At 37.3% G+C, this 24,848-nt stretch overlaps 3 protein-coding genes across 3 annotated transcripts; 2 read left to right on the top strand and 1 right to left on the bottom strand.

Annotated features, from left to right (window-relative positions):
* Nucleotides 1–712: 712 nt before the first annotated feature.
* LOC147853704 (transducin family protein / WD-40 repeat family protein) lies at nucleotides 713–15,049 on the top strand. Its single transcript, XM_087332200.1, has 9 exons — nucleotides 713–817; nucleotides 1,998–2,064; nucleotides 2,242–2,471; nucleotides 2,554–4,036; nucleotides 4,126–4,572; nucleotides 4,732–4,926; nucleotides 6,097–6,153; nucleotides 6,233–6,295; nucleotides 14,657–15,049. Exons 1-9 carry the CDS (start codon nucleotides 771–773, stop codon nucleotides 14,738–14,740), a joined length of 2,673 nt encoding a protein of 890 aa, XP_087188326.1. The 5' UTR covers nucleotides 713–770; the 3' UTR covers nucleotides 14,741–15,049.
* Nucleotides 15,050–16,898: 1,849 nt separating this feature from the next.
* On the top strand, nucleotides 16,899–18,783 carry LOC147853703 (membrane protein PM19L-like). Its single transcript, XM_087332656.1, has 4 exons — nucleotides 16,899–17,180; nucleotides 17,366–17,543; nucleotides 18,140–18,188; nucleotides 18,283–18,783. Exons 1-4 carry the CDS (start codon nucleotides 17,054–17,056, stop codon nucleotides 18,376–18,378), a joined length of 450 nt encoding a protein of 149 aa, XP_087188782.1. The 5' UTR covers nucleotides 16,899–17,053; the 3' UTR covers nucleotides 18,379–18,783.
* A 351-nt stretch (nucleotides 18,784–19,134) lies between these two features.
* On the bottom strand, nucleotides 19,135–22,971 carry LOC147853702 (THUMP domain-containing protein). Its single transcript, XM_087332655.1, has 7 exons — nucleotides 22,845–22,971; nucleotides 22,509–22,625; nucleotides 21,362–21,724; nucleotides 20,635–20,774; nucleotides 20,050–20,173; nucleotides 19,826–19,966; nucleotides 19,135–19,468 (listed from the first exon to the last, which is right to left on the bottom strand). The coding sequence occupies exons 1-7, from the start codon at nucleotides 22,917–22,919 to the stop codon at nucleotides 19,355–19,357; spliced, it is 1,074 nt and encodes a 357-aa protein (XP_087188781.1). The 5' UTR covers nucleotides 22,920–22,971; the 3' UTR covers nucleotides 19,135–19,354.
* Between the last annotated feature and the right edge of the window lie 1,877 nt (nucleotides 22,972–24,848).

The raw sequence follows: 24,848 nt of genomic DNA, 5'->3' as shown, positions 1-24,848 counted from the left end.
TTATTCCCAAGGAACCATGATTCCTGATTCGGTCCATTAGGGAGAAATATGACGTAAGTGGTCAAGCAATGTAGGCTATTATTAGCAGCAAGATATATGTTATCAACACTAGGTCTTGGGGTCAAATCTCAACATATAGTTACAAAGTATATCGTTCTTTCTAAGTGAAGGCAATGATTATATAGACATTATACAATAATCAATCGTGAATGTCAACTTATAAACTAATTGATCATAGTGACAATTTGTCCACTAACTGATCTCAACGACCAATTATACACTATTCGATCATGACAACAAAGGATGAAACAATTATGTACTAATTGATTGTGACGACAAAAAATTATACACCGATTGATTGATCGGGACGACAAATTATACACTCATTGATCACGGAAACAAATTATACACTAATCGATCGCGACAACAAATTACACACCGATAAACCGCGACAACACATTATACAGTGATTGATTGCGACAACAAATTATACACTAATTGATCGCGATGACAATGATGGCGATAAGAGGACGTAGAGAGACGAGGCTACACACTTTTATAGACCCACCCAACCTATCATTCATCGCAGAAATGAAAGGACAACCCACCGGCTCTCTCTCTCTCTCTCTCTGCGCTTTAGTAAACGAACGACAACAACATCAAACACAGACGAAGAAAGAAGAAAGACCGACTTCTGTATATACATACATATATATATATATATATATATATATATATATATAAACATCGAAGCGAAGAAGCTCGTCGCTATGGCGGCGCCTCCGATCTCAGACACTGCATCCACATTATCCTCTAGGTTTGTCTTCCGTAATTGAGCTTTCTGTAGCAACTGTTCGGAGACCGTGAGGTCATTAGTTTGGCACATTGATGTGGTTTTTAGTTTAGAGGAAGTGATATATGACTAACAGAGATGCGTGGATTTTAATCACATGATCTTGCGCTGATAGCCTCAGGTTATCCTTACTGAAAATAAAAGCTTTAAATTTGCTGAAGATCCATGGTAATGATCTTAATAGGCCGATTTTGTAATTGATAATAATAAACCATGGATTGAGTGGTTCTTTGTGGACAGAAAACCTTTATCTGAAGTCGAGTCAAATGTTGTTTATCATAGTTTCAATTGGTGAACACTTGTGGCACTTTGAGACAAGTTTCAAAGAATGGGATATGGTGGATCTATGGTTTAGGTTTGGGGCTTCCAAGAATTGAGATAATTCTAGAATTCTTGATGACATTCTTGTCTTCCTTTTAAAGTAAAATATCTCTGTATGGAGAATGATTGTGGTTAGTTTGCTTAACTGAATCAGTCATAGCTGTGTTAGAAGTACTTGTTAATATTTGATATTTCTTATAAATATACATGCAATGTATTGATCCTGTTTAGTTGTCCGAATATTTGTCACCGCATGGAGTGCTTATTTGTCCATTAGTGTTACAATCTTAACATTTAATTTCTGGAATATCCAGTCTGTGATGTGAGATTTGCAACCAATGCAGTGTCTCTGATGTTTGACGATGATCTTGTGAGTTTGTATTTATAATGTTGTATGATGCTATACATTTTATGGGAAAAGAAAAAAAAAGAGGAGCAGTAGAGAAAAAGAATGGAACTAGCCACCCTTCTTTAAAAGTAAATTCAACTGGGAGAGAGGTAACCCTTCCTAATTGGAGTCTGAATATTTAGGCTACACTGCAATTCTGATGTATTTTTATGCAGTTAATGCATGCCTTATTTGGCAGATAGATAGATAGATAGATGAAACATTATGTCACCATCATCAAAAAAATTTCTTGTCCTTGAGAATTTAGGGTATTGTCACATTTTTCAATATCTCCTTCCATGAGTAACGTGGTAACCTTACATATCTGATTATTACTTTCTTTCTTCTTCCATTAACGCTAGTCCTTTATAATGACAATTTTCATCTCTTGTTGTATTCATGTTTTAACTTTAGGATGATATTCAATTTTCTTAGGTATATTGAGGCTTGCGAAAAGCACGGTGTCTTATTACATTCTGAAATACAAAGTGCCATTATAAAGGTATGTTTTTGTACATTTTTTTGGTTGAATAATGATGCTGATATAGATGTATCATTAAACAAGTCTTTTTAATTTTAGCATTATTTATCAGTGCATTCAATATAGAGGCCAAAATTGGTATTTTGATGCTAAAGACAGTTTAAACAGTCATTGTTAACTGCTTCATTGAATGTACAGGCCAAACTTGGTATCTTGAAGTTAAATCTCGAACAGTTAACAGAAACAGATTTACTACCTCTTGCTGATGTGCTCTCTTATTTGGAAAGTTCTGAATGCCATGCGGTAGATGTTGTGCACAACAAAGATTCCACATATGGACTAATGCTGTTGAGAATTTTGCGTTCAATAGGACTTAAACTCAGACTTGTGGATTTCAAAAGGATAATGTTTGGCAGGGATGTGCTAAGGTATGTAAAAAAAGTTTGAATAGGATTTCTCCTTTTGTATAAGTTTAGAGTGTTCCCTATTGATTTTAATAATTTATGTTAGGGACCTTTTCCATAGAGGAATGCAATGCCAAATTTTAGATCTGAGTTTCTCTAGAGCTCGTAAACTGGATATGATTGGTCAGTTTCCACAGCTTCACACCCTTGTGTTGGACTCCAGCATGCATTTGACTACATTGCCAGAGGGCTGCTTTAGAGCAATGCCAAATTTAGCTAGATTATCAATGTGTGAAACTAGGGTTGCCAATCTGTGGACCACTTGTGCAGTTTTATCAAAAGTTTCTTCACTGGTTGAGTTGCGCTTTCAGAGTTGTGGATGCTGTGAAGGTACAGGGAGATGTAGTTCTGTTTCGACAAGTGAAACATCTTACCTAGAGGACAGTACACCCATTAGGAATCTGGCAAATATATGGCATAGAAATCCAATGCATGCAGATGAATTTGGGAATCTAGATTCAGAGGGATCAGAATCCTCAACCAGTGACGGATGTGATTATGACAATTTATTTTCAGATGATGATTATTCAGCGATGATGCTGCATCCTGTTCATCATACATCTAGTGAAGTCTCTTCAGCTGATAGCGAGGGCTACTTTGAAGGACATGTATTTGATGCTATGAGTGTAGATGATGACTTGAACTACCAAGGTGATGGGGATGAACATGCGTTCGATGACGCAGATTTGTTCAATGGACAAAATGAGCAAGAGCCAAGGGAAGAGATTAGCAGTTTTCTTCATGGAGTGGTAAGTGAGGATGCAGAGAAGAACCCTTATAGTTTAGTAGTTGGGCCTGATTATTTTTGTATTGAAGGAGAAAGCATCACAGAGACAGAAGACATGAGAATCAACACATTATCACCAACAACAGCTCCAGGAATGTCTACAAATTCAGAGGAAAAACAACCGAATTATCCAATCAGCATGCAAAATAACCCTTCATTTCTCAGGCGTGGCAGGTCTGATAATCTTACTCGTATTTGTTATGAGAAATATTATAGAGAGTTCATTGTTACGAGAATACCTGGTTTGAAGATACTGGATAATATACCCTTGACACAAGCAGAAAGGGAAAAGGCATGTTCTGTCTTTGTAGAACACTTCGAGAGTTTGCCAAATAATCGCATCGTGGGGGAGAGTATTGTGAATGTTTTGAAAGACAGAGAAACATGGAATTGGAAGTCAGCATATCCATCTAAAAAAAGAAGAGCGGGGATCGCAGGAAGCAGTTCTGTTGGAATGGCGTTCACAAGATCAATGTGCGCGCTAAAAATGTCATCTTGTGCATGGCCATCATGTGTTCCTATTTGTAAGCAAAAAAAGTCTACTGTCCAGTTAAACAGAAAATGCCGACCTCGTCAATTTGAATATCATCCGAGCGATCCCTCTCTAATGGTGTTTGGTACACTGCATGGGGAGGTAGTAGTTATCAATCATGAAAGTGATAAGATAGTGGGACATATTCAATCTAATAGTTCAACTCATAGCATTCTTGGCTTGTGCTGGCTTAACAAAGATCCAAATAAGGTCTGTCTGCATATCTGTTTTCTTCCAATAACTCTGGTTCATGAGCTTGCAAAAGATGGTAATACGTAGATATATTGTTGATGCAACAGCTTATTGCGGGATCTGACGATGGTTCACTGCAGCTATACGATGTGAATCGCATGCGACCTACAAGGATTCCTGGGCAGATTCGAAGGAATGCTGCCATCTACACGTATGAAAACTTTGATCAGCTAACTTCTGTCCACATAAATTGTACTGATGAGCATTTCCTTGCGAGTGGTTACTCAAAAAATGTTGGGCTATATGATCTTTGCACCGGGAAACAACTTCAGATTTTCACTGACTTGCACCAACAACATATCAATGTTGTGAAATTTGCTCATCATTCCCCAAACCTCTTTACAACTTCGTCATTTGACAAGGAGATAAAGATGTGGGACTTGAGACAAAGGGCAAGCAGGCCTCTTTATACAGTGCGGAGCACTGGGGGAAATGTTATGGTCTGCTTTTCTCGGGATGACTTTTATCTTCTCTCATCGGCCGTTGACAATGAGGTAAACTACTTTCTCATGTTCATCCACGAAGAGTCCACCTTAATATGACTTCTTAAGGCATGTATTTTTCCAATGTATTTTTTCATCATTAACATGGATGCAAATCTTGAGGCTGGCAGTCTTATCATCAGGTGTTTAATGTTTGCCTTTTTCTTGCAGGTTAGGCAGCATCTAGCTGTTGATGGGAGACTACATATGAAGCTTGATATTCTACCATCAGGAAGTAGTCAAAATTATACACGATCATACTACATGAATGGGCGTGATTACATCATCTCAGGAAGCTGTGAAGAGAATGTCGTTCGTATATATAGTGCCCAAACTGGGAGACGCTTAAGGGACTTAGCATTAGAGGTATAAGAAAGACAAACAGGCTAATGTTCAAACTTTAGATGACACCACCATTTTGCTTCTAGAATAAATTAATGCAACCAGTGGCTTGAGAAATATTTCTTACAAGGCTCAAAGGAGAGACTAAGAGAATTACACATGAGAGAATATAAAGGAAATTTACAAGTACTGCAGTATGAATATTCCTCAGAAAGGAGTGGCCTGCGTTGAAATATAACCGGTTACATAAAATGGAGCCCTTCCTTTTATAAGGGTGGGGTTAGTGAACAACCATGTCAGGCCGTTATCATGGAACTGTTCATGGTTAACACCCTCTCAGAATTTTGATGTGGAAGAAATTCATGGAATGTAGACAATTATGGCGCTGCATCCCGTTGAAGAGCCATTGTGAAGAGATCCATCCACATTATCCTCTGTTTTACGTTAGACCAACTATCTTTCAAGCTAAACCTTCATTCAAAAGCTTCTCCTTGAACAGTGAATAATAGACAACTTGTCAGGGAAGGATTTACTGCTTTTCTCAAATTACATTAGATTCTTTTCATAAACCATGGCGCTAGGAAAATTCAACTTGAAGTGTGCACAAACTCCACTCCCTAATCGTAAAACTCAGATCAAGAACTTAGTGTCCCATGCCTTTTAGGAATGAATCCAAGACTTCTAGAATTGAATATTTGAAGGACTGAATTTGTCTCCCACCCCTTAATGCATTCCTTGGTTTTATATTTGGTTGGTTGTCTGAAAGCAATATCCAACAGTATAAAAAAATAATACTTGAAAATTAATGTCGAAACCTCTTGTTTTTGGTATCGCCTCTGAAGTTACCTAGCTCCTTTGAGGTGCAAGACTCTCAGGTCACTGAGGTGATTAGACAGTTATTCAGAAAGTGCTGGATGTATGTAAAGTTATGCACCTTCTACAATAGATTGGTAAATGATACATAGCAATGAATATTTGGACAAAAATTTGAGAAATAATGAAGAGCCAAAAAGAAAGGAAAAAAACAAAATACCTGGTTCTTTGTGGTAATGGGAAAGTTAGTCTGCAAATGAATTGCAGCACAAGAGAACCTTTAACACCTGGCCTGTTCGTGTGCTTCAACTAAAGCAATGTTTTCACTAAATTTATCATATTTCACAGGCGTTAAGAGTTTTATTTTATTTATTTATACAGGGCCGATGCTCAAGGAACTCCATATATGTTCAATCTTTACGTGGGGATCCTTTTAGGGTAAGTTATTTAAATGTATGCAATATATTTCTATTAATAACATCCATTATTTGATTCCAAATTTGTGGATAACTTGCAGGATTTCCATTTCAGTGTGCTGGCTGCTTACTTCCAATCTCATCCTAAATCTGAGATATTGAAGGTTAGATCTATGCGTTCAATTACACGAAAATTGTTGATGAGTTGTTTTAATTGGGTTTATTTTGAAGTTTTGCATCATTGTAACTAATAAAATAAATGAGTCGTGACAAGTGGCCATGAATGACTTAAATTAGGTTTAGGTTTATGCTGAAGTTTTGCCTCGTTGAAAATGAAAAAATAAATGTGAGTTGTAGTAATTAGCCTATAATTACTTCAAATTAGGTTTGAAATATGATTATCCTTGTCTTTGATTATTCAATTCTGCACATCAAAGGCAATAAATAAAGAAAGAAAGTTATATGAACTTCTTTAAGAGGGCACAATAGTCTTCTGTAGGATCGAACAAGAAATTACATATTGAAATGTTGTCTCATCTTGGAGAACAACAAATGAAAATAAATATAACTAAACATAGATACTAAAGAATCTAGTGAGGTTAGCACTTGAGGTCCTTGCATAGTGGGCCAAAGCATTGTATGAAGAGGCATCGGTATCTCCCTCTTATTTCATAAAAAGGAAGAAAAATGGCAAACATGGGATTCTTCCAATTCCAGCCCTCAAAGATACAATTGGCAGATCCGTTCTTCTGTAGATTTGCATGCATAATACTCTATTCTATTCCACTTTAAGTTCAGGGATAGTGCATTTATTTTTATGCCATGCAACTGGAAGCATTCTTGTATACTTGCATTTCAGCATAGCAGCAATTATCATCTCCATATTCAGCCAGCTATTTGTTAGGATTAAAGGCCCTTAGGTTGCTCCTGTTAAACTGAACACGAGTTTTTATATAATTTAATATTTTCGGACTTCTGTTTGAGTTGTACAGTCTCATTTTCAGAACTGTACAACTTCTAAAAGAATATTTTGTACACTGAATGGGATCCTTGAACAAGATGCCCACTCAGCATTAGATACATATTTATGACGCCATGACTTATCCGTCCTATCAGCATTTAAAGTTCTTCTAATATTATATTCTATGTATCTTGAATAGCACAGTTTGTGTGTGTGTGTGCACTCCTACCTTTTACATTTTTTTTCAACTAGTGGGCCTTTGTTTTGCAGAACTGCTTCTGATTTCTTTTCTCTCCTATGCGTTAAACCCCATAATCATTTTTAGTTTCTATAACTCTGCCTTCAGATATTTCAGAAAATTGTCATTCTATCTTCACTTCTCTACACTATTTTGAGGACATAAGTGCTAGTCTCGAGTATCTTTGCTTTGGGAGCTCCTAAATTGGTAGGATTGTGTATATACCACCTTTTCCTGTCCCTAGAAGAATTTTGGTTCTGATCTTGTCAGCTGTACTTGAATGTTGTTAAACACCATCATGTTAGTTTCATGAAGGTTTACTGATAAGATTTCAAAGCATCTTTATAGTCTCTTTGGAGGTTCAGAGATAAATTCAATGTCATCAGCATATATTATGGCTATCCCCACCAGGCATGTGTCTGAACCACCCAAACTCTCCATGTAGTTAAATACTAATCCATATAAACCTGAAGAGAGTGGATCATTGTGCTAGCTATGATTTGTAACAACTGTTGGGTTCTTGCTTTGAATCCCAAAAAAGCTGTACCACTTTAGGGTTGTAAGAGTATTTTTAGACGGGGAAAAAACCTCCTAAAGAGGGAAAAAATGCCCCTGTAGTCCTAAGTGTGTTCACGCACATCATTGTCCTAAGTGTGTTCACACATTACTGTCCTAAATGTGTTCACACACATCATTGTCCTAAGTGTGTTAACACACATCATTGTCCTAAGTGTGTTCACACATCACTGTCCTAAGTGTGTTCACACACATCACTACCAAAATATGTCAACAAATCCCCCTTGGGAGTGATGCAGTGAACAAGGAGTTGGCACTCATGGTTAAACAAGTGCCAAGCTATTTGGATAGAGATGAATCCACAAATGGGATTAGGCCTAAAGCTTTGCGGAAAGCTTCAAACTTCTCCCTATGCAGAGCCTTTGTGAAGAGGTCTGCAATGTTCTCCTACGTGGGCACATAAGACAAACTGATCTCTCCAGCGGAGAACCTTTCCCTGAGATAGTGATAATGCACCTCGATGTGCTTAGTGCGAGCATGGAACACAGGGTTCCTCGCAACTGCCATTGCGCTTTGACTGTCGGTGAAGATGGTGGTGGCAGAAGACTGACCAACACCCAAATCAGCTAAAAGGCGTCTGAGCCACACACACTCAACTGTAGCTGTGAAAGCTGCGTTATACTCAGCCTCACAACTAGAAATGGCCACAGTAGGCTGCTTCTTGCTCAACCAAGATATGCATGAGCTACCAAGCATGAGCAAAAACCACTTGTGAACACACGAGAGTCATAACAACCAGCCCAATCAGAGTCAGAAAAAGCATGCAGGTCTGGCGGTAGTGATCCCCCCTTGGGATAAAACAACCCAAGTGACCGGGTACCACTCAAGTAGTGAAAGATGCGCTTAACTGCCTGCCAATGCTTAACTCCTGGGCAATGCATAAACCTGCTCATCTGAGAGACAGCAAACTGAATGTCAGGTCGGGTTATGCATAAGTAAATCAAGCATCCAACTGCTTGCTGATAGAGAACAACATCAAATGCATCTCCAGCATCATGAAGGCTCAAACGTAAACCTGTCTCCATGGGAGTGGCAATAGGTTTACAGTCTTCAAGGCCAAAACGCTGCAATAATGTGTCAATGTATTTCGATTGACACAAAGCTATTCCACCATCAACTTGCATAAATTGAATGCCTAAATAATGATGCAAATGCCCCAAATTTGACATCTCAAAAGAGGCATGCAAATCAGCCTTAAAGTCAGCAATATGCTTCTCATTGGGACTAGTGAGCAACATATCATCGACATACACAACCATGATCAGAAATTCATCATCAGCATGCTTAACATATAAGGTGCTTTCAGCTGGACTATTCTCAAACCCAAATGCAATCAAATAGGCATGTATCTTTTCATACCAAGAACGTGGTGCTTGCTTCAAGCCATATAATGCCTTTCGCAACCTGCACACTTTGTGTTCATGCCCTTTTTTCACAAAACCATGGGGCTGGGATACATACACTTCCTCATGAAGATCACCATTTAAAAATGCTGTTTTAATGTCCAACTGATGTACATTCCAACCACGATGAGCTGCAATTGCACAGATGCTACGAACAATAGTCATACGGCAGGTGGGAGCAAAGTTCTCATCAAAATCAATGCCTTTTTCTTGGGCATAACCTTTCGCAACAAGCCTAGCCTTATACATGTCAATTGTTCCATCAGGTTTACGCTTTAGCTTATATACCCACTTAGTGCCAATAGCCTTCTTGCCAGGGGGCAAGTCACATAAAGACCATGTACCAGTCTTCATAATAGCCTCATATTCTGATTGCATAGCAGCCATCCAATTTTCTGGATTTTGTGCTTCATCAAAAGAAACAGGCTCACTCTCATTGCAAAGACTAGAGGCAGCCATTGCATAACAATCTGATGCAAAAGCACTATGATAACTTGAACGAGTACGGTATGGCAAAGGAAAATCCAATTTACTGTCTTGCAAAGTCTGCAACAGCCATCTAGGCACAGTCTTTGCCTCCTCTATATCAGCCCTCTCATTAATAAGTGCATCATGTAAGTCTGCATCAGAAATTGAATGATCTGCATCAGAAATGGAATGATCTGCATCATTATGAGTAGCTTCCAAAGGGTGAGAAGGTGCCTCAAGTGGGCCAACACTTAACTGTCCACTTGTAAACAGAGGCAACAAAGTGTCATACACATCTCTGGAGCTAACTGATGTCTCCTTCGTACATGAAAGAAGTGGCTGAATTGCATCCTCCACAAAAACAACATCACGGCTAACCAAAATGCGTTTAGATTGTGGATGATACAGACGATAGCCTTTACTTTCAGAACTGTATCCTACAAAAATACATTTCACTGCTTTATCATCCAAATTATTGCGTTGTTGTTTAGGCACTAATGCATATGCCAAACAACCAAAAACACGCAGATGAGCAACAGATGGGTTTTGGCCATGCCAAGCTTCATATGGAGTGATAGAGTGCAGTGCTTTAATGGGACACCTGTTAAGTACATATGTTGCACACATGACAGCCTCAAGCTAGAAACTATGTGGTAAGGCCTGACTTTTGACCATACACCTCGCCATTTCCATGAGTGACCTGTTCTTTCTTTCAGCAACTCCATTTTGTTGAGGTGTATACGACACTGTACACTGATGTTTTATCCCACATTCAGCCAGAAATGCATTAAACTCAGAAGACATATACTCCCCCCCCTCGATCAGAACGGAGGGTGCCCATTTTACATGATGACAAATTCTCAGCCAAAGCTAGAAATTGTTTGAAGCACAGAAACACTTCGGACTTTGCCTTCAATGGATATACCCATGCATGTCTAGAAAAGTCATCAATGAAAGTCACAAAATAAAGATAGTTCCCAAGAGAATGTGTCTGCATAGGACCATAGATATCGCTATGAACAAGCTGCAATTTCTGCGTAGCTCAAACTGAACCATCTTTTGGAAAGGATGAACAGTGCATTTTGCCCAAAATGCAGCCTTCACAAACATGCTTCCGAGGTGCCTCAAGTTTGGGCAAGGAGGACACCATTTCAGATTTCTGCAAGCGAAGCAAACTTGCAAAATTCAGATGACCAAAGCGTGCATGCCAAATCTTTGCATCTAAAATAGCCTGAGAATCCTGTATTGCACAAGCTGAATCATTTATAGATCGTTCATAATCTACGAGCTTATACAGCCCACGACATAAAATGGCAGAAGCAATAATAACATCCCCATTGGACATATCATGAACTGTACACTTGTCATCAACAAATTTAACAACCAAGCCAACCTTGGCTAATGCTGAAACTGACAACAGATTTTTCTTGATCCCTGGCACAAACAAAGCATCTGACAAGATGAAAGGACTACCATCAGCAGTAGTCAAAATGATCTTGCCAACACCCATAACTGGATAAGATGAGTTGTTGGCGCATGTGACAGTATTCCCTGTAGGGGCAGGCTCCAATGAAGTGAAGAAATTGCGCTGCGAGGTAATATGTTTGGTTGCCCCATTGTCGAAGTACCAAACATCTGATTGTACAATAGACATACATTGTTCAAGTGAAGATGGGTCAAAACTACAAACAATAGTAAATGCCCATTCTTCATTCTGCACAAGATTTGCTGACTCTATTTTTGGTGTAGAAACTTCTGCAACAACGAGTCCTGCCTCTTTTTTCTTTGCCTCTTTTGCAGCCAATCTTGGACAGTTCTTTATAATATGATCAATTCCTTTACAATATTTGCAAAATAGTTTTTGTTTCTGCCCTTGTTTTTTTTCGTTCACTTGTGAATTATTAACAAATCTTTGCTTGCTAGCAGAAGAGTTCCATTTACCTTTGCCCTTCTGACTAGCTAGGAAAGCTTGATCTGCAACACGCATAATAGACCTGTTTTGCCTAGATTGATCTTCCTGTAACAAAACAGAGACTAGCTCCTCGAATGATAAGGCATTGGGATTACCTTTCATCATTAAACGAAGAGTAGAAGCAAAACTTTGATATGAATCAGGAAGACCATTTAGAACGGTCTGCACAAGTGAGCTATCTGGTATCATTTCATCAACAAAAATTAATTGTTCCTTGAAATCTTTGATTTTTGTAAGAAAACTATCCATAGAGTCACCTTCATTCATGTGCTCGCTCTGCAATTGTTTTCGGAGATAAGCAACACGAGCCTCATTTCTTGCTTGGTACAAAGTGGTAAGAGTATCCCAAAAATCCTTTGCTGTCTTGCAAGAGCGAATATGGGGAATAATGGCACGTTTCACAGACAAAGCTATCAAAGCATGTGCTTGAGCATCTTTGCCATCCCAACGAAGTTGCTCTGCAGTTGGTACAATAGAAATTGTAGCATGGGCATGAGCATTAGCATGATGATCAACATCCTCAACAGAATCAGTACCATCAACATTTGTGTTCTCAACAACAGGACAGTTTTCAGCCCTTTGAACCACATTCCACAACCCCTTTGCTACTAATACATGGCGCATCATATAAGCCCAAAGAGGGTAATTTGTTCCATCCAGTTTATCATCAACAACAAGCATCTGAAATACGTCATTGCTCTCAGCCATGGCCGTGGACTGAACACGTTTTGATGTAAAAAATGGACTGCTGAAGGGAATAACGTACCTCTTTGACTTCTGAGGGTTATAGGAATGTCTTGGAAGAATCAAGGAGGCTTTTTCTAGGATTGAATCGACTTGGAAGCAGAAAAAAAACACAACTGAAACTGCGTAGAGAAAGAAAACACGCAGAAATTTGTTTTTTCAACAGCAGAAAAACGCCACCACAGATGGCACAGACGGACTGCGTATGAGAGCTGTTGTGTTGCTGCTCAAATGTCGCTTTGTAGCTCTGATACCACTGTTGGGTTCTTGCTTTGAATCCCAAAAAGCTCTTACCACTTTAGGGCTGTAAGAGTATTTTTAGACGGGAAAAACCTCCTAAAGAGGGAAAAAATGCCCCTGTAGTCCTACGTGTGTTCACACACATCATAGCAAACCCAATTCAAACACCAATATAACTTCACCTTTGATTTCGACATTCAACATTGTGATGTCATTAATAAGTCAGTTCAATATAACTTCAGCAAGTAGACAATATACGAACCCCAAGTCTATTTTATGGGACTATTGTATAGGAAATAATAAGAGCATGCAAACAACATGAAGACTTTGGCCCCTTACAATAAGAATTATTGAGCAGATGAGTATCCCCTTGCAGAAGGAATAAACCTCCTTTCTTAAAACTATTGCATGTGAAGGTAATAGACCAAGAAAACAAATTGAAAAACTGGGTTAAAAGGAATAAAGTTTGTTGCTTAAACATGTTGAGATATCTTGTGATGAATTTAACACATAATTCAAGACGAGGGAAATGAACTTGAGGCAATAATAAGGATAATAAATGGAAGCCAAATTGTCAGTCAAACTTGAGCCATATGTAGCTTTGGCATGTAATGCCCAATTATGATTGTTCTATAGCTGATAGGAATCGTGTAATCTTTGATTTTGAAGATTGGTAAATGGTAACCTTCACATGTAGCTCTATTAAAGATGCATGCAAGAGGTAGGACCAAGATGTCACATGCATAGATAAAGAATTTACGTACCAATCCATCACGGTCTTGGGCCTTCCCAAATTGTAATCGATCAATGACATTTCTCACCTTCTGGAATAAAAAATGTTGATTGATGTGGACATGAGCCATATGGGTGGGGACTGCTCAGCAACCACTTGTACTCTGGTTCAAATGTAACTTCCTCCTCACAAGTCATTGGAAGGTTTCACTTGCTTTTTTGTATACAAATACCAAGTCATGTCTTGTTTCAAGTGTCTCCTTGTATCTAGGAATCGGCAATGGCTCGGCTCAAGCCTGAACCAAACTGTTAAACCGTTTTTAAATAGTGAAGTGATGCATAGATATGCATGCTCTGAAGCCAAGCCAAGGTAACTAAAAATAGTGAAACCTCTTATCTCACATAGAAGGGATGGAGATCCCATCAAGTAATGAACTGTGCTTGCACCTCTCTTGGGGTTCTAACATGTCATCACATCTGATCTTGAAGATTTTGATAAACCATTGTATATCCTAATCTATCTGCATTAGCCAGGGCTAGAAAGCAGTTTCCATACTTTATTGCTTTGCTTGTTGCTTTAGGCTAACCACTGGTACAACTTCTCCATGCATGGCTATGCTTTTGTCAAACAAAGCTGTTTGCTCATTCTTAGTACATGCATTGGAGGGAGAAATAAGCTCATGCTTTGCTAACATGTATTCAATCTACCGGTCTTATGACCAAATCTTGATTGAAACCATATATATAGATTATGAAAAGAAGTAAAAATTATGTTGGGAGTATCACATGGTTGCTTCTTGGCATTTGTTGAGGTAGAGGTGAAGGTTGTGTGCCATTGATGGTTTAAACCTCTTTTAAGGATGGGAAAAGGTAATGAACAACCAGTCCCTTGTATAATTTAGTCATTTCAAACGGTACATTAAAGAAATTAAAGCTAGCTAAACTTGGCAGTTTGTTTTGAGAATCCCTTTATGTATGTTGAAGTCATGTGATATTGATGCTTGGGAATCTTCTTGAATGATGAGAAAGCATACGAATGATTAGTCTCTAGTATAAATAAGCGAATTTTAAATGCTGATGCAAGATTGTAAGGTTATTCCAGCAAGTTAACAGTGTGGTTTTCGAAGTGTTTGCCAGCAAGCTCTCTTGCACTCTTTTCAGCTTCTAATAAAAATGCATTTGTTTGTTCAGGTTAATCTTTTGGCAAGCAGTGTCCATCGCAAAATTAGCGATACAGATTCACAACATAAACTTCCAGCAGGTGTAGGAGCATAGAGAGGAGAGGCTTTGTGACCTTAACAAAGACATAGATGAATGGTATTAGCAACTCGCCATAACATATTTTTATAGAGGAGTTCCAGTTCATTGGCGAAATGATACTAAAAGCAGCAATTCACGATATCTAAGTGAAGAAATGTAACAATAATACACTTTATGGCGCTTTTCTTCTCAGAAGAATCATGGGTCTATTAGATTGTAGCTTTTGGTTTTCTATTCATACAGCATTGGTTTCTCTATTGAGTCTCCCATTGCTCATATTCTTGTAAAGCAAGGTGGTCTAAATAGTGTGGTTTTTCCATTGTCTTCTGTTTTTTCGTACCTTACAACTTCCACTCATCAATATAAATTAATATATTTGAGGGTATTGGTCTAGAACATAATTAGCTTGGAAGTTGCGGTGCTTAGTATCACTATAGAGATAGATAATGGGGCAATACAAGAATATATTAACTATATGACCATTAACATATATACCCCGAATAGGGGAAGTCTCTAACTCACAATAAATCCTCACAATATTGACCTATGTGATTACTTTTACTTATTCCAATGCTGAGTGATTTGTAGGTATCGTGATAATCTTATTAAATTGATAAAGCTTTTGCACCTGATATTGAATCAATAACACTTGACACTAAAGGAAGTCGTTAGGCATCAAGTGTTGCATCAAATTCTTATAAAAATAAATAACATTTCAAGTAGATGTACGCAATTTAACAAGATGGGTAGTTGTTGAGCAATGACATTTTATTCATATGCAATCAAGTCTATTGAAAAACTGGTTTAACAATAAAAGATTTAAACTCTTGCCTTTTGGTGCATGTGAAAAAGGAAATATCAGAATGCAACTAGGAAGTTTCTTTTTTTTATCATGACTCTACATTTGTATTTTTAAAATAAAAAATGGTAGAGTTAACATTACCTGTTATATGAGGATGTTTCATGCTTCATCTATGGAACATGAATCAACATAGTTGATGTTTGTGAATTGCTATTACTAGTGAGTCAAATATTTCTCGGTATATACTTAATAGGTAAGACATTTGTAGATTACCGAATGCCTTCAAAACAAATGTAGTGTGCAATGTTTTCTTTATAAGAGCATATTCACCTCCCTTGCATGGGGCAATACTAGCATTTCTTAGTAATATATGATAATGCATGTGCCCAAACTTTGTATTAACGGATGTCTCCACATGGACTATCCTCAAAAATCAATTACACTAATTCTTAGAGTGACCTTGAAGATACTAGCAACTTTCCAAAACCAACAAGAACTTTCATACCATCTTAATTGATGCATTCTTTGTTTAGACAAAGCTCATTGGTCTAGATGTCATCTTTATTTATGGCTAGGAGAAAGGATTAAAAATGAAACCAAATATTCTTTCTCCATGTTCATGTTCTTATGGACATAAACCTCAATCATGATACATGACACTATACACCACATAGGAATACACATTTTGTGTTTCATTCACTTTGACTTTTTGGGCCTTTTGTTTTTTCATTTTAGTACCCTCCCTCTATTGTAATGATGACAAAGAGTGCTTGCCTAACTCTTCTATGTTATTAGTGTTAGTGTTATTTGTTATTCTCATTACAAGTTGGCTTAAAAGTTAAAACTAGTACCATAACAATGGGCTGAAATCCCACTACATCATTTGCAAGGACCATTGGAATCACACTCCATGCACTTGCGCATTTCACAAAACTCCACCCCACCTTGAGAGAGTTCTAAACCCATAAACAAACACTTGCAACCCTAAGATAGGCAACATCACTTTTTCCTTTACTTGGTATTTTTACTTGTTAAAGGCCATCCAAACTATCAAACTACAGTATGAAAGATTTTTCATATGAAGTGTTGTATTGAGATACATCATCATCACTACGATACCCCCCATCAAATACCTAGAATTTTGACGAGATATTAAAACATTCAGTTTATGGATCACACTACCAATTACACGAACGTTGATATATTTGTGGTGATTATTGAATTCTTGGATTACCATAAAACCAAACAACCAAGCCTATCAATTCCATTTGGATTCATTAGAAGCCAAAAAATATGTTTGGGAGAGTCCTTAACCAGTTTGTGTGTGTGTAAGACCTCTTCTTGTTAATAACTTACAATGCTAGGAAGTGTGAAAAGAAAGCCCTTCTTCTTCGTCGCCTTCATATGTATTGATTGATTAGATGAATGGAGGCCGTTGTGAATGAATATAGGCGGGGATGCAGTCTCTCTCTCTCTCTTTTCTGCTCTTTTTTCTTTTCTCTCTCCATAACTCATACATGTAAACGATGGCCAACCCACGAGTCTTCACATGGCCTCTTCTAATCCTCAACTCTTTGCTCCACATCATTGTCTTGGTCTTGGCTGCATGGGCTCTTCACAACACCTTCATCAATACCAACAACGCCACCAAAGGTATATATATAGAGAGAATATACTCATAATATGGTATTGATCTTGGCTCATAATATGTGCTCTTGTGAGAAAATCTTTGTTTTCTGGTTTTGTTTTATTTGACTGTTTGTGTATTTTGATACATACTTTATGCTATGGTTGGTATTGATGTGCATCATGATATGTGTGTGTTTGATGTATTTAAGTGACAGGGAACATTACGGTGACAAGGTATTTTCTTGTATTTGCATTGGTGGCCGGGGCAGTCGGCATGGGTTCGATGCTGAGTGGATTGGATCACATCACAACATGGACTCTGGAGAGCTTTAGTAGTAGTGCTGCTGTTTCTGCAATGTCTCTCATCCTCACCTTTGAGGCCCTTGGGTACAATCACTAAACAACAATATACATATCATGTATCTTAGTATATTTGCATGTCTATTACCCCATGCTCTATGTAATACAAAAACACCCATATCCTTCCTATCAAAGTTTCCTTTATTTTCAAAGATTGCGAGTTCTTTGTTTGTGTATTGTCACCCAAAACTCTTTTGTATGGATTTTTAGAGCATATATATTATTGCCGCTGAACAGAATATGGATTTAGATAAACATCTCATATACTTCTGTGCAGTTCACATAGAATACTAAAACCCTTGTGTTGGTCAAAAGCACAATCTCAAATTCCTGCGTATGCATTTAGCGCATAAATAATGTGGTAAATCCCAAAACTTCTTTCAACAAAATTATAGATTTAAATTCCATCTACTTAGGACCGTGAATGTTGTAAGCATAAAATAACACAAACATACAAAGAACACACATTATATCCTAATTTATCAGCATTAAATGTGTGATGGCCCAAACACACATTGAATTGATTATTTCACCACCCTAATCAGCATCACCCCTTTTCTCATTCTTGTATCTGATTACTAACTAAACTTCAACTTAATCCTTGGAATTATTTCTTGTTTCAGGTTTGCTTCTAAGGAGATCCATGAAGGAGTATTTAGACACACGGCATTGGTAAAAACAAAACTTTCAACATCAACACACTCTTCTTTTACTAGCTTAAGGTTAATGTACATTACCACTAACACTGCTTCTCCAAATTTGTCAGAAAGTATTGGAAATTATCGCCATTATTGTGGGAGCGTCTCAACTAATATATACAATTGTGCTACAATTGGCAAAAATACAAGGAGAATTCTTGTAGCATATATTATACATATGATCTCATATCAGAAGGCTATGAAACTTCAAGATAAGCACATCATGCTACCATTTTTTGTCATACCCCATGAAGAAAATGACGTCACATCTCAGATTTGAAGTTTTGACACAGCTCATAGTAGTGTCAAAAACTTCGAGCAAAAGCATGTGACCATTTGCCTTTGAAAGGCAAATATCATGTCCACTCAATTGTATGAATAGGTTAGCTTAACCATCAAATACAAAAAAACTCGCATTAAATTTCGTATCAGTGACTTTCATCTTTTTCCAACTATACAAAAAAGCAAAGGGAACAATGGTTCACTCCATCAAAGCAAAGGAATTTCTTGATCTACCTTCCAAGTTCCAATGTATTGATGATACATAAAAGCCATTGAAACAAGCATAAGTAATCAATCTTTCATGAGCTTAGAAGGACATGTTGATTAAGATATGTTTCATAAAATATTTCTTTTTTTTGGCTGTAATATATCCGATGAACAAACCAATACCTCTCTACTCGTTTTCAATATATGCCAACAAGAAACCCTGGCATAGATAGCAAATTGGCTCATGAAAACAGATTGGAAGGAATGGGTTTTAAAGTTTTCCAGTTTCCTCCTGGTTTCCCACTGGAGTACTAATAAACATTTTGACAAGTTTTACAGTCTAATTGAATGGAATGGTTTTTTCCTACACAACATATTCAGAATGAGAAAACAGTCTCCAAATACACATAGCAGGAATGTATATTGCAATATAAATATAAAACAAACCTCTTATTGATTTCTATAATGCAAACTCTGCTTCCAACTTTTTCGAAGCAATGGGATCATTTAGCGCGCTGATTTAAAAATGTTCTTAAGAGTGATACAAAAAAGGGAGAGGAGATATAAATATCTGAAAAAAGGCTCGAGAGAATAGTGAATGCGTCTCATTTCTCATCTTCAATATGCATCACCTGACATTCTCATACATAATCACTCAGTATCTGCAGTATTCTCTTGTTCTAGGGAAGTTGGGGAAGTCAATTGCCTTATGTTATACTTGGAATACTGTTTGTAATTTGTGACCACTCCGATTGCACAAATTGTCTGAAAGCAGAAGCATTACAATAACATAATTAGCAAACAAAGTCAGCATAAAACATTTTCAATGTCACTCTAAAAACAACTGTCAATCAGCATGTCAATTAATGAAGGAAATACTCTACAACACCCCCAAGTTCTTCTATATTTCCCCAAATGGCCTTGAGTTTTTGTTATTATCTCCATATATGGCCCTTGATCAACCCAGAAATAGAGAGCAAGGAGAATGATTATGACCATAAAACTCCTCAAATAGCACATACAATTGCTTTGGGGAGCAGACCAACATCTGGGGAAATAATAGCGCATGCATTTCAGAGTTTTCCCTTTAATGAATGCACTATTAAAATGAACTTATCACACCTTCACTATTTGTACAATAATAGTTTTATCAGGATTCTTGAGATCCACTGAATGAGGTTCTGGAACTAATTTTGCCACCGTTTTGATGATTTCCATTCTGTCCAAACTTGTGTTGGCACGTGCTTCATATACAACTGCAAACTGGTAAGTAAATAGAGGAAAGCTATGTCAACATCTACACATCAAACAAAAGATACCTAATCAAACCAAGTAGTATTGCTGACCTTGAGGGCTTTATCCTTTTCACAAACTGGAAAGTGATGCGTTAGAAGTGGTTCTGCCATCTTCATTACTTCCTCAGCAGAAGCATAACATGTTCCTTGTATTGGGAGAAATCTTAAACAATACCTGGATACCATAAGAATGATAGGAGACTGTTAGCATGTAAGGTTTAAAGAGGGCTACTCAATAAGAAATGGAATATTTTCATCCCAACCATTGAAATATAGATAAATGATTAGTTGCATTTAAGATCAACATTAGGAAATGCACAACAGACAGAATCAATGACATGAAAATCTGAATTCATTTTTATTCACTTTTATAGAATGACACACACCACATGCACAACTAAAACAGGATAATAGTATAATGACCAAATAAAGAGAGTGATAATCAACAGATCAAATATGGTGATCATGCCCATACAATGAACATTATATATCATGTCACCAGCATATATGATATTAGTCTGGAATAATTTTGAGTTGTTTATACATCTCTAATTTACAAATCATAGATATGATCCCTACTTGACAAATAAAGTTTCAAATTTGGAAATGTTAAGAAAAATAGCAGATAGACACTACCTTGTAAGAGGCCGCTTTTTATGCATACAATCATCAATTATGGCATTGACAACTTCATTTGGCCCACTGCTGGTATCATCCTTCAACATTCTTACGAAGACTAACGCAGCACATCCAGTTTCTAGACTAGTAAAACGAGCCTGAAACCCAAATTCAGATACCAGGATTACATCATCGTCATGCCATCTCTTTTGTCTGCTCTTTTGATAAACTAATCCTTTATATTAACTCTGCATGTAGTTTAATTTGTTCTAGAACTTGGAATAGGGATTTCTAAAAAAATAGGATTGAGAAGGATTGGTAATTTTTATATTTTACATTCTGCCTACATTATATAAGTGCTCAGACAAAAATTTAAACTGGACAGAAATTTGGCCAGAAATGCCTTTGGAGTTGCAATTCTACCAAGAATAAAAACTATGTTATCCTAATAATGACATCAATAAAGATTCCAAATTACAAATATGCAGGTACATTTAAGACAAGTGAGAAGCACGATTATCATGTATTATAAAAAGGACCAGAGACAATTGTTTTACACATAAACCTATCACAATGGAAGAACAACAGCTCCAAGAGGCATTTACTCTATTTAAACTACCTATTTCTGATTATCTTTATCAACAAGGTAAGCTGCAAACAAATAAAAACTTCAAATCCAATATAAGCACCGAAGGTGCTAATTCCTTGATTTATGTGATCTCTATCATAGCTATGGAAACACTACCTGTTTCTTATCTCGCAGTTCAGCCATCTCTTCTTCTAAAAGTGCTTCAATGTTTGTAGTTTGCAGTGTTATGCTGCCACCATCACTATTTTCCTTCTTCTTTGTACTATCAACTTCTTCCTCTTTTTTCAGAGCAACAGATACAACCTCATCATTTTTTACATGATCAAGGCTACAGGTGTCAGCATCCCTTGAAACTTTCTCATCAGCTTTCCCTTCAATATTATCCAAAGAAACTTCCAGGGCATCATCAACTTTTTCTTCAACAGCATTAACAGAAACTTTTGGTGCACCATCGGCTTTCCCTTGAATATCATCCAAATTCTTCAGTTGACTGGAGCTACTGTTCAATTTTTCATAAAACTGGCAGTGCAATAATGATTCAGAAAGCGTTCAGTTTCACTGAAATACATGCTCTACATGTTCTCATAAAACTATTCTTGCAACAATGAGTGGTACACACTTTTATAACCAGTTGTTTCAAAGAACATTTACTACACATGCACATCCTCTGATCAAGCATACTAAGAAGAAACATTCACAGAATTTATAAGCAGCCTAAAAGTTCTGAGCTCATTTTAATCCACATGTCAACTGATCTATTCGGGTTGATTAAACAAACACACATTCTCTGTATTCAAGCATTGTAAGAATGAAAAACAAACCCAAGAGTTCAGTAACAGAATACTGTTCTCGGAGCATTTGAAGCTTTTAAACAAAAATTCTACTTTTATGTCTAGAGCATTCAGTCTATCTTTTCTTTCATTTGATTTCACATTTCTTATAGAGAAATGTGAAATATGAGGCAATGACTCCCTGTTCATAGAGAAATGTGAAATAGGAGTCAATGACTCCCTGTTCAACAAGAACAGTTCAAGCTTCTGCATTCAAGCGCTAAGTTTAGACTGTACCGAGGTGGACACTTTTAGCTTCATACTATTACCACCAACTCTATGTCTCTCTCTCTCTCTTATTTTTACTTTCGATGAATGGGTAAATATCCCATTTTTGTTGTACACCATTTGTCTCATGGGCCAATTTTGGCCTTAGAAGACGTTAATATATCTTTCTTTCTTTCTTTCTCTCTCTCTCTCTCTCTCTCTCTCTCTGAAGCAAAAGCAAAAATGATAAAGCAGAGATTACTCACACGTTCAACAAGCAGAACTGCTTCTCTGCAGCTCAACCGTTCTCGTCCACCATCACAAGTGATAAGAAAGCCTTGCAGACCTGCTCGAAGCTCCAATTCTTTTCTCCTCTTCGAGTTCTGAAACTCCGTAAAACGGACAAGACAAAAGGTGATGGTTGAGCGGAAACAGAAAAGAGGAAGGGGGGGACATAGAGGAGATACGGGAGAGGAAGGGGAGGAAGGGGAGGAGAGAGAAGGGAGGCAAAAACATACAGCAGAGTGCGTAAGAAAGAAAGACGGAGAGAGTAGAAATCTGGAGGGGGGGGAGAGGCTGTAAGAGGAAGGAAGGAAAGAAACCTGTTGAATGTATTTGGATTGACGCTTCTTGCCGCGACCTTGGGGAGGGTTCGTCGACGACCTCTCAGGCGCCATCGCTGCAGCAGCTCGAGCTTTCTTTCGTTCTTTCTGTATATATGTCTGTCTGTCTGTCTGTGTGAGCGTTTGTATGTGTTTCTGTATGTATGTATGTATGTATGTATGTATATGTGTATGTACACTATGGTATGTATGTATGCATCGTATGTATGTATACATACATTGTATCAGTATGTATATCAGACTTCAGTATGTATGCATGCATCGTATGCATGTATACATTGTATCGGTATGTATGTGTGCATTGAATTTATGTCTGTGTGTGTGTGTGTGTGTGTGTGTGTGTCTATATGTCTGTATGTATGTGTATGTATATTATGGTATGTATGTATGTATGTATACATTGTATGAGGATATATACGTGTGTGCGTATAGCAATTGACAACAGTTTGGTTTGAACCAAACTCAACTGTCAAACCATGGCTAAGCCCCGTATAGCAATCAACAAGAATTTGGTTTGAACCAAACTGAACAGTCAAACCATGGCTAAAGGGCTTAACAGTTTACACGGTTCACTTTGGTTTGAACCAAACTGGACCGTGAAACCATGGCTAAAGGGCTTAACAGTTTACAGGGTTCGGTTCGGTTCAAGTTCAAGTTTTTTTAATGGTTCGGTTCAGTTTGGGGGCCAACGGTTTGGTTTAAACGGTTTAGAGTTGCCATCTGATTATTTTTAAGCCTAATTCTCACATTTTAGAAAAACCTTTAAATTTTGGAATATTGGAAAAAAATTTAACTTGAAATTTGACCTAACTTGGAAACTGAAACCGACCTGTGAAACTACGATTTTAATGGTTTAACGTTTTGGATTTTTTGTATTGGTTTGGTTCGGTTGTTTCAAAATTTTAAACACTTTGGTTTTAAACTATTTGAGTTTGACACTTGCGAACCGAACTGAACCATTGCCGATTGTTATGTACGTATATATATATATATATATGTATGTATGTATGTATGTATGTGCATTATATGTATGTGTGCATGCATGTATGTATAATGTTTACAAACACAAGGGAGGGCAATGCAGAAACATGAGCTCCATCCAACCTCCGGTGAAAGGGAATGACAATTGAAGGAAAAACGTTGACTATATTAGAGAGTCTTGTAAAATTGTCCTATTGGTGACCCAAGAACTTGGCAAAACTTATCATGTCAAGAGGAAACGTTAAATGTAACTAGTTGCCTTTCCAATAAATGCTAGATAACATCCACGTCTATGATATATCCATCCCAAGACAACTGATAATTGGTCAAATGATAGTACATACATAAGTCAACATGTCTACATTATTGATACTTTCAGCAAGAATGATCATTGTGTGTCATAAGCAACAACATTTGCTCTATTATTGGTGGGACAAGTAGGGATGAGTGTCAATCCATGCCTAAGCTTACTAGCAAACTCTAAACTTAATGCTTATTGATACTTTCAGAAAGAATGATTGTTGTGTGTCATAAGCAACAACATTTGCTCTATTATTGGTGGGACAAGTAGGGATGAGTGTCAATCCATGCCTAAGCTTACTAGCAAACTCTAAACTTAACGCTTAAGCACACACATCCCAAATGTCAAGTCATAATCTAACATGTCAAATCACTTAAATATAGATGTTGAAGTGCATAACACAATAGTCAAAGAAAGCAAAGAAAGAAATGAGCACCCAATTAAGGGGGTGAGTATACTCTTCTAGAGTTGCAACCATTGACCCAAATATTTAAGATTAATACTTAAGGCTTGGGTCTTAAGATAAGATTAAGATAATAATTATTATTATAACTAATGAGAGCTATAGTCCCTTCTCTAAGTATTTTTTTGACCCTTTCCTTAAAATAAGCTTTCCTCAATTTCTATCCAATGTCCAGGTGTGTGGGAATGGTTACCACACACACAGGGTGAAGAGGTTAGGGCACTCATGAAGGAGAATG

The sequence above is a fragment of the Azolla caroliniana genome, unplaced genomic scaffold, assembly GCF_043228905.1.
Source record: "Azolla caroliniana isolate FFs.n. ecotype wild unplaced genomic scaffold, voAzoCaro1.0.p SCAF_16, whole genome shotgun sequence".
NCBI lineage: Eukaryota > Viridiplantae > Streptophyta > Polypodiopsida > Salviniales > Salviniaceae > Azolla > Azolla caroliniana.
The sequence above is the reverse complement of the archived record's forward strand: the minus strand, read 5'-3'. Positions and strand labels throughout refer to the sequence as shown.

Bases quoted from the DNA above. Each gene is read 5' to 3' on its own strand.
- LOC147853703 (XM_087332656.1), top strand. From the start codon at position 17,054: ATGGCCAACCCACGAGTCTTCACATGGCCTCTTCTAATCCTCAACTCT. The intron at 17,181-17,365 runs GTATATATATAG...GATGTATTTAAG, and splicing joins TACCAACAACGCCACCAAAG to TGACAGGGAACATTACGGTG. The intron at 18,189-18,282 runs GTAAAAACAAAA...CAAATTTGTCAG, and splicing joins TATTTAGACACACGGCATTG to AAAGTATTGGAAATTATCGC.
- LOC147853704 (XM_087332200.1), top strand. From the start codon at position 771: ATGGCGGCGCCTCCGATCTCAGACACTGCATCCACATTATCCTCTAG. The intron at 4,573-4,731 runs GTAAACTACTTT...TTTTTCTTGCAG, and splicing joins CATCGGCCGTTGACAATGAG to GTTAGGCAGCATCTAGCTGT. The intron at 4,927-6,096 runs GTATAAGAAAGA...TTATTTATACAG, and splicing joins TAAGGGACTTAGCATTAGAG to GGCCGATGCTCAAGGAACTC.
- LOC147853702 (XM_087332655.1), bottom strand. From the start codon at position 22,919: ATGGCGCCTGAGAGGTCGTCGACGAACCCTCCCCAAGGTCGCGGCAAG. The intron at 19,967-20,049 runs GTCAGCAATACT...TTTACTTACCAG, and splicing joins AAAAGGATAAAGCCCTCAAG to TTTGCAGTTGTATATGAAGC. The intron at 19,469-19,825 runs GTGTGATAAGTT...TTCTGCTTTCAG, and splicing joins TTATTGTACAAATAGTGAAG to ACAATTTGTGCAATCGGAGT.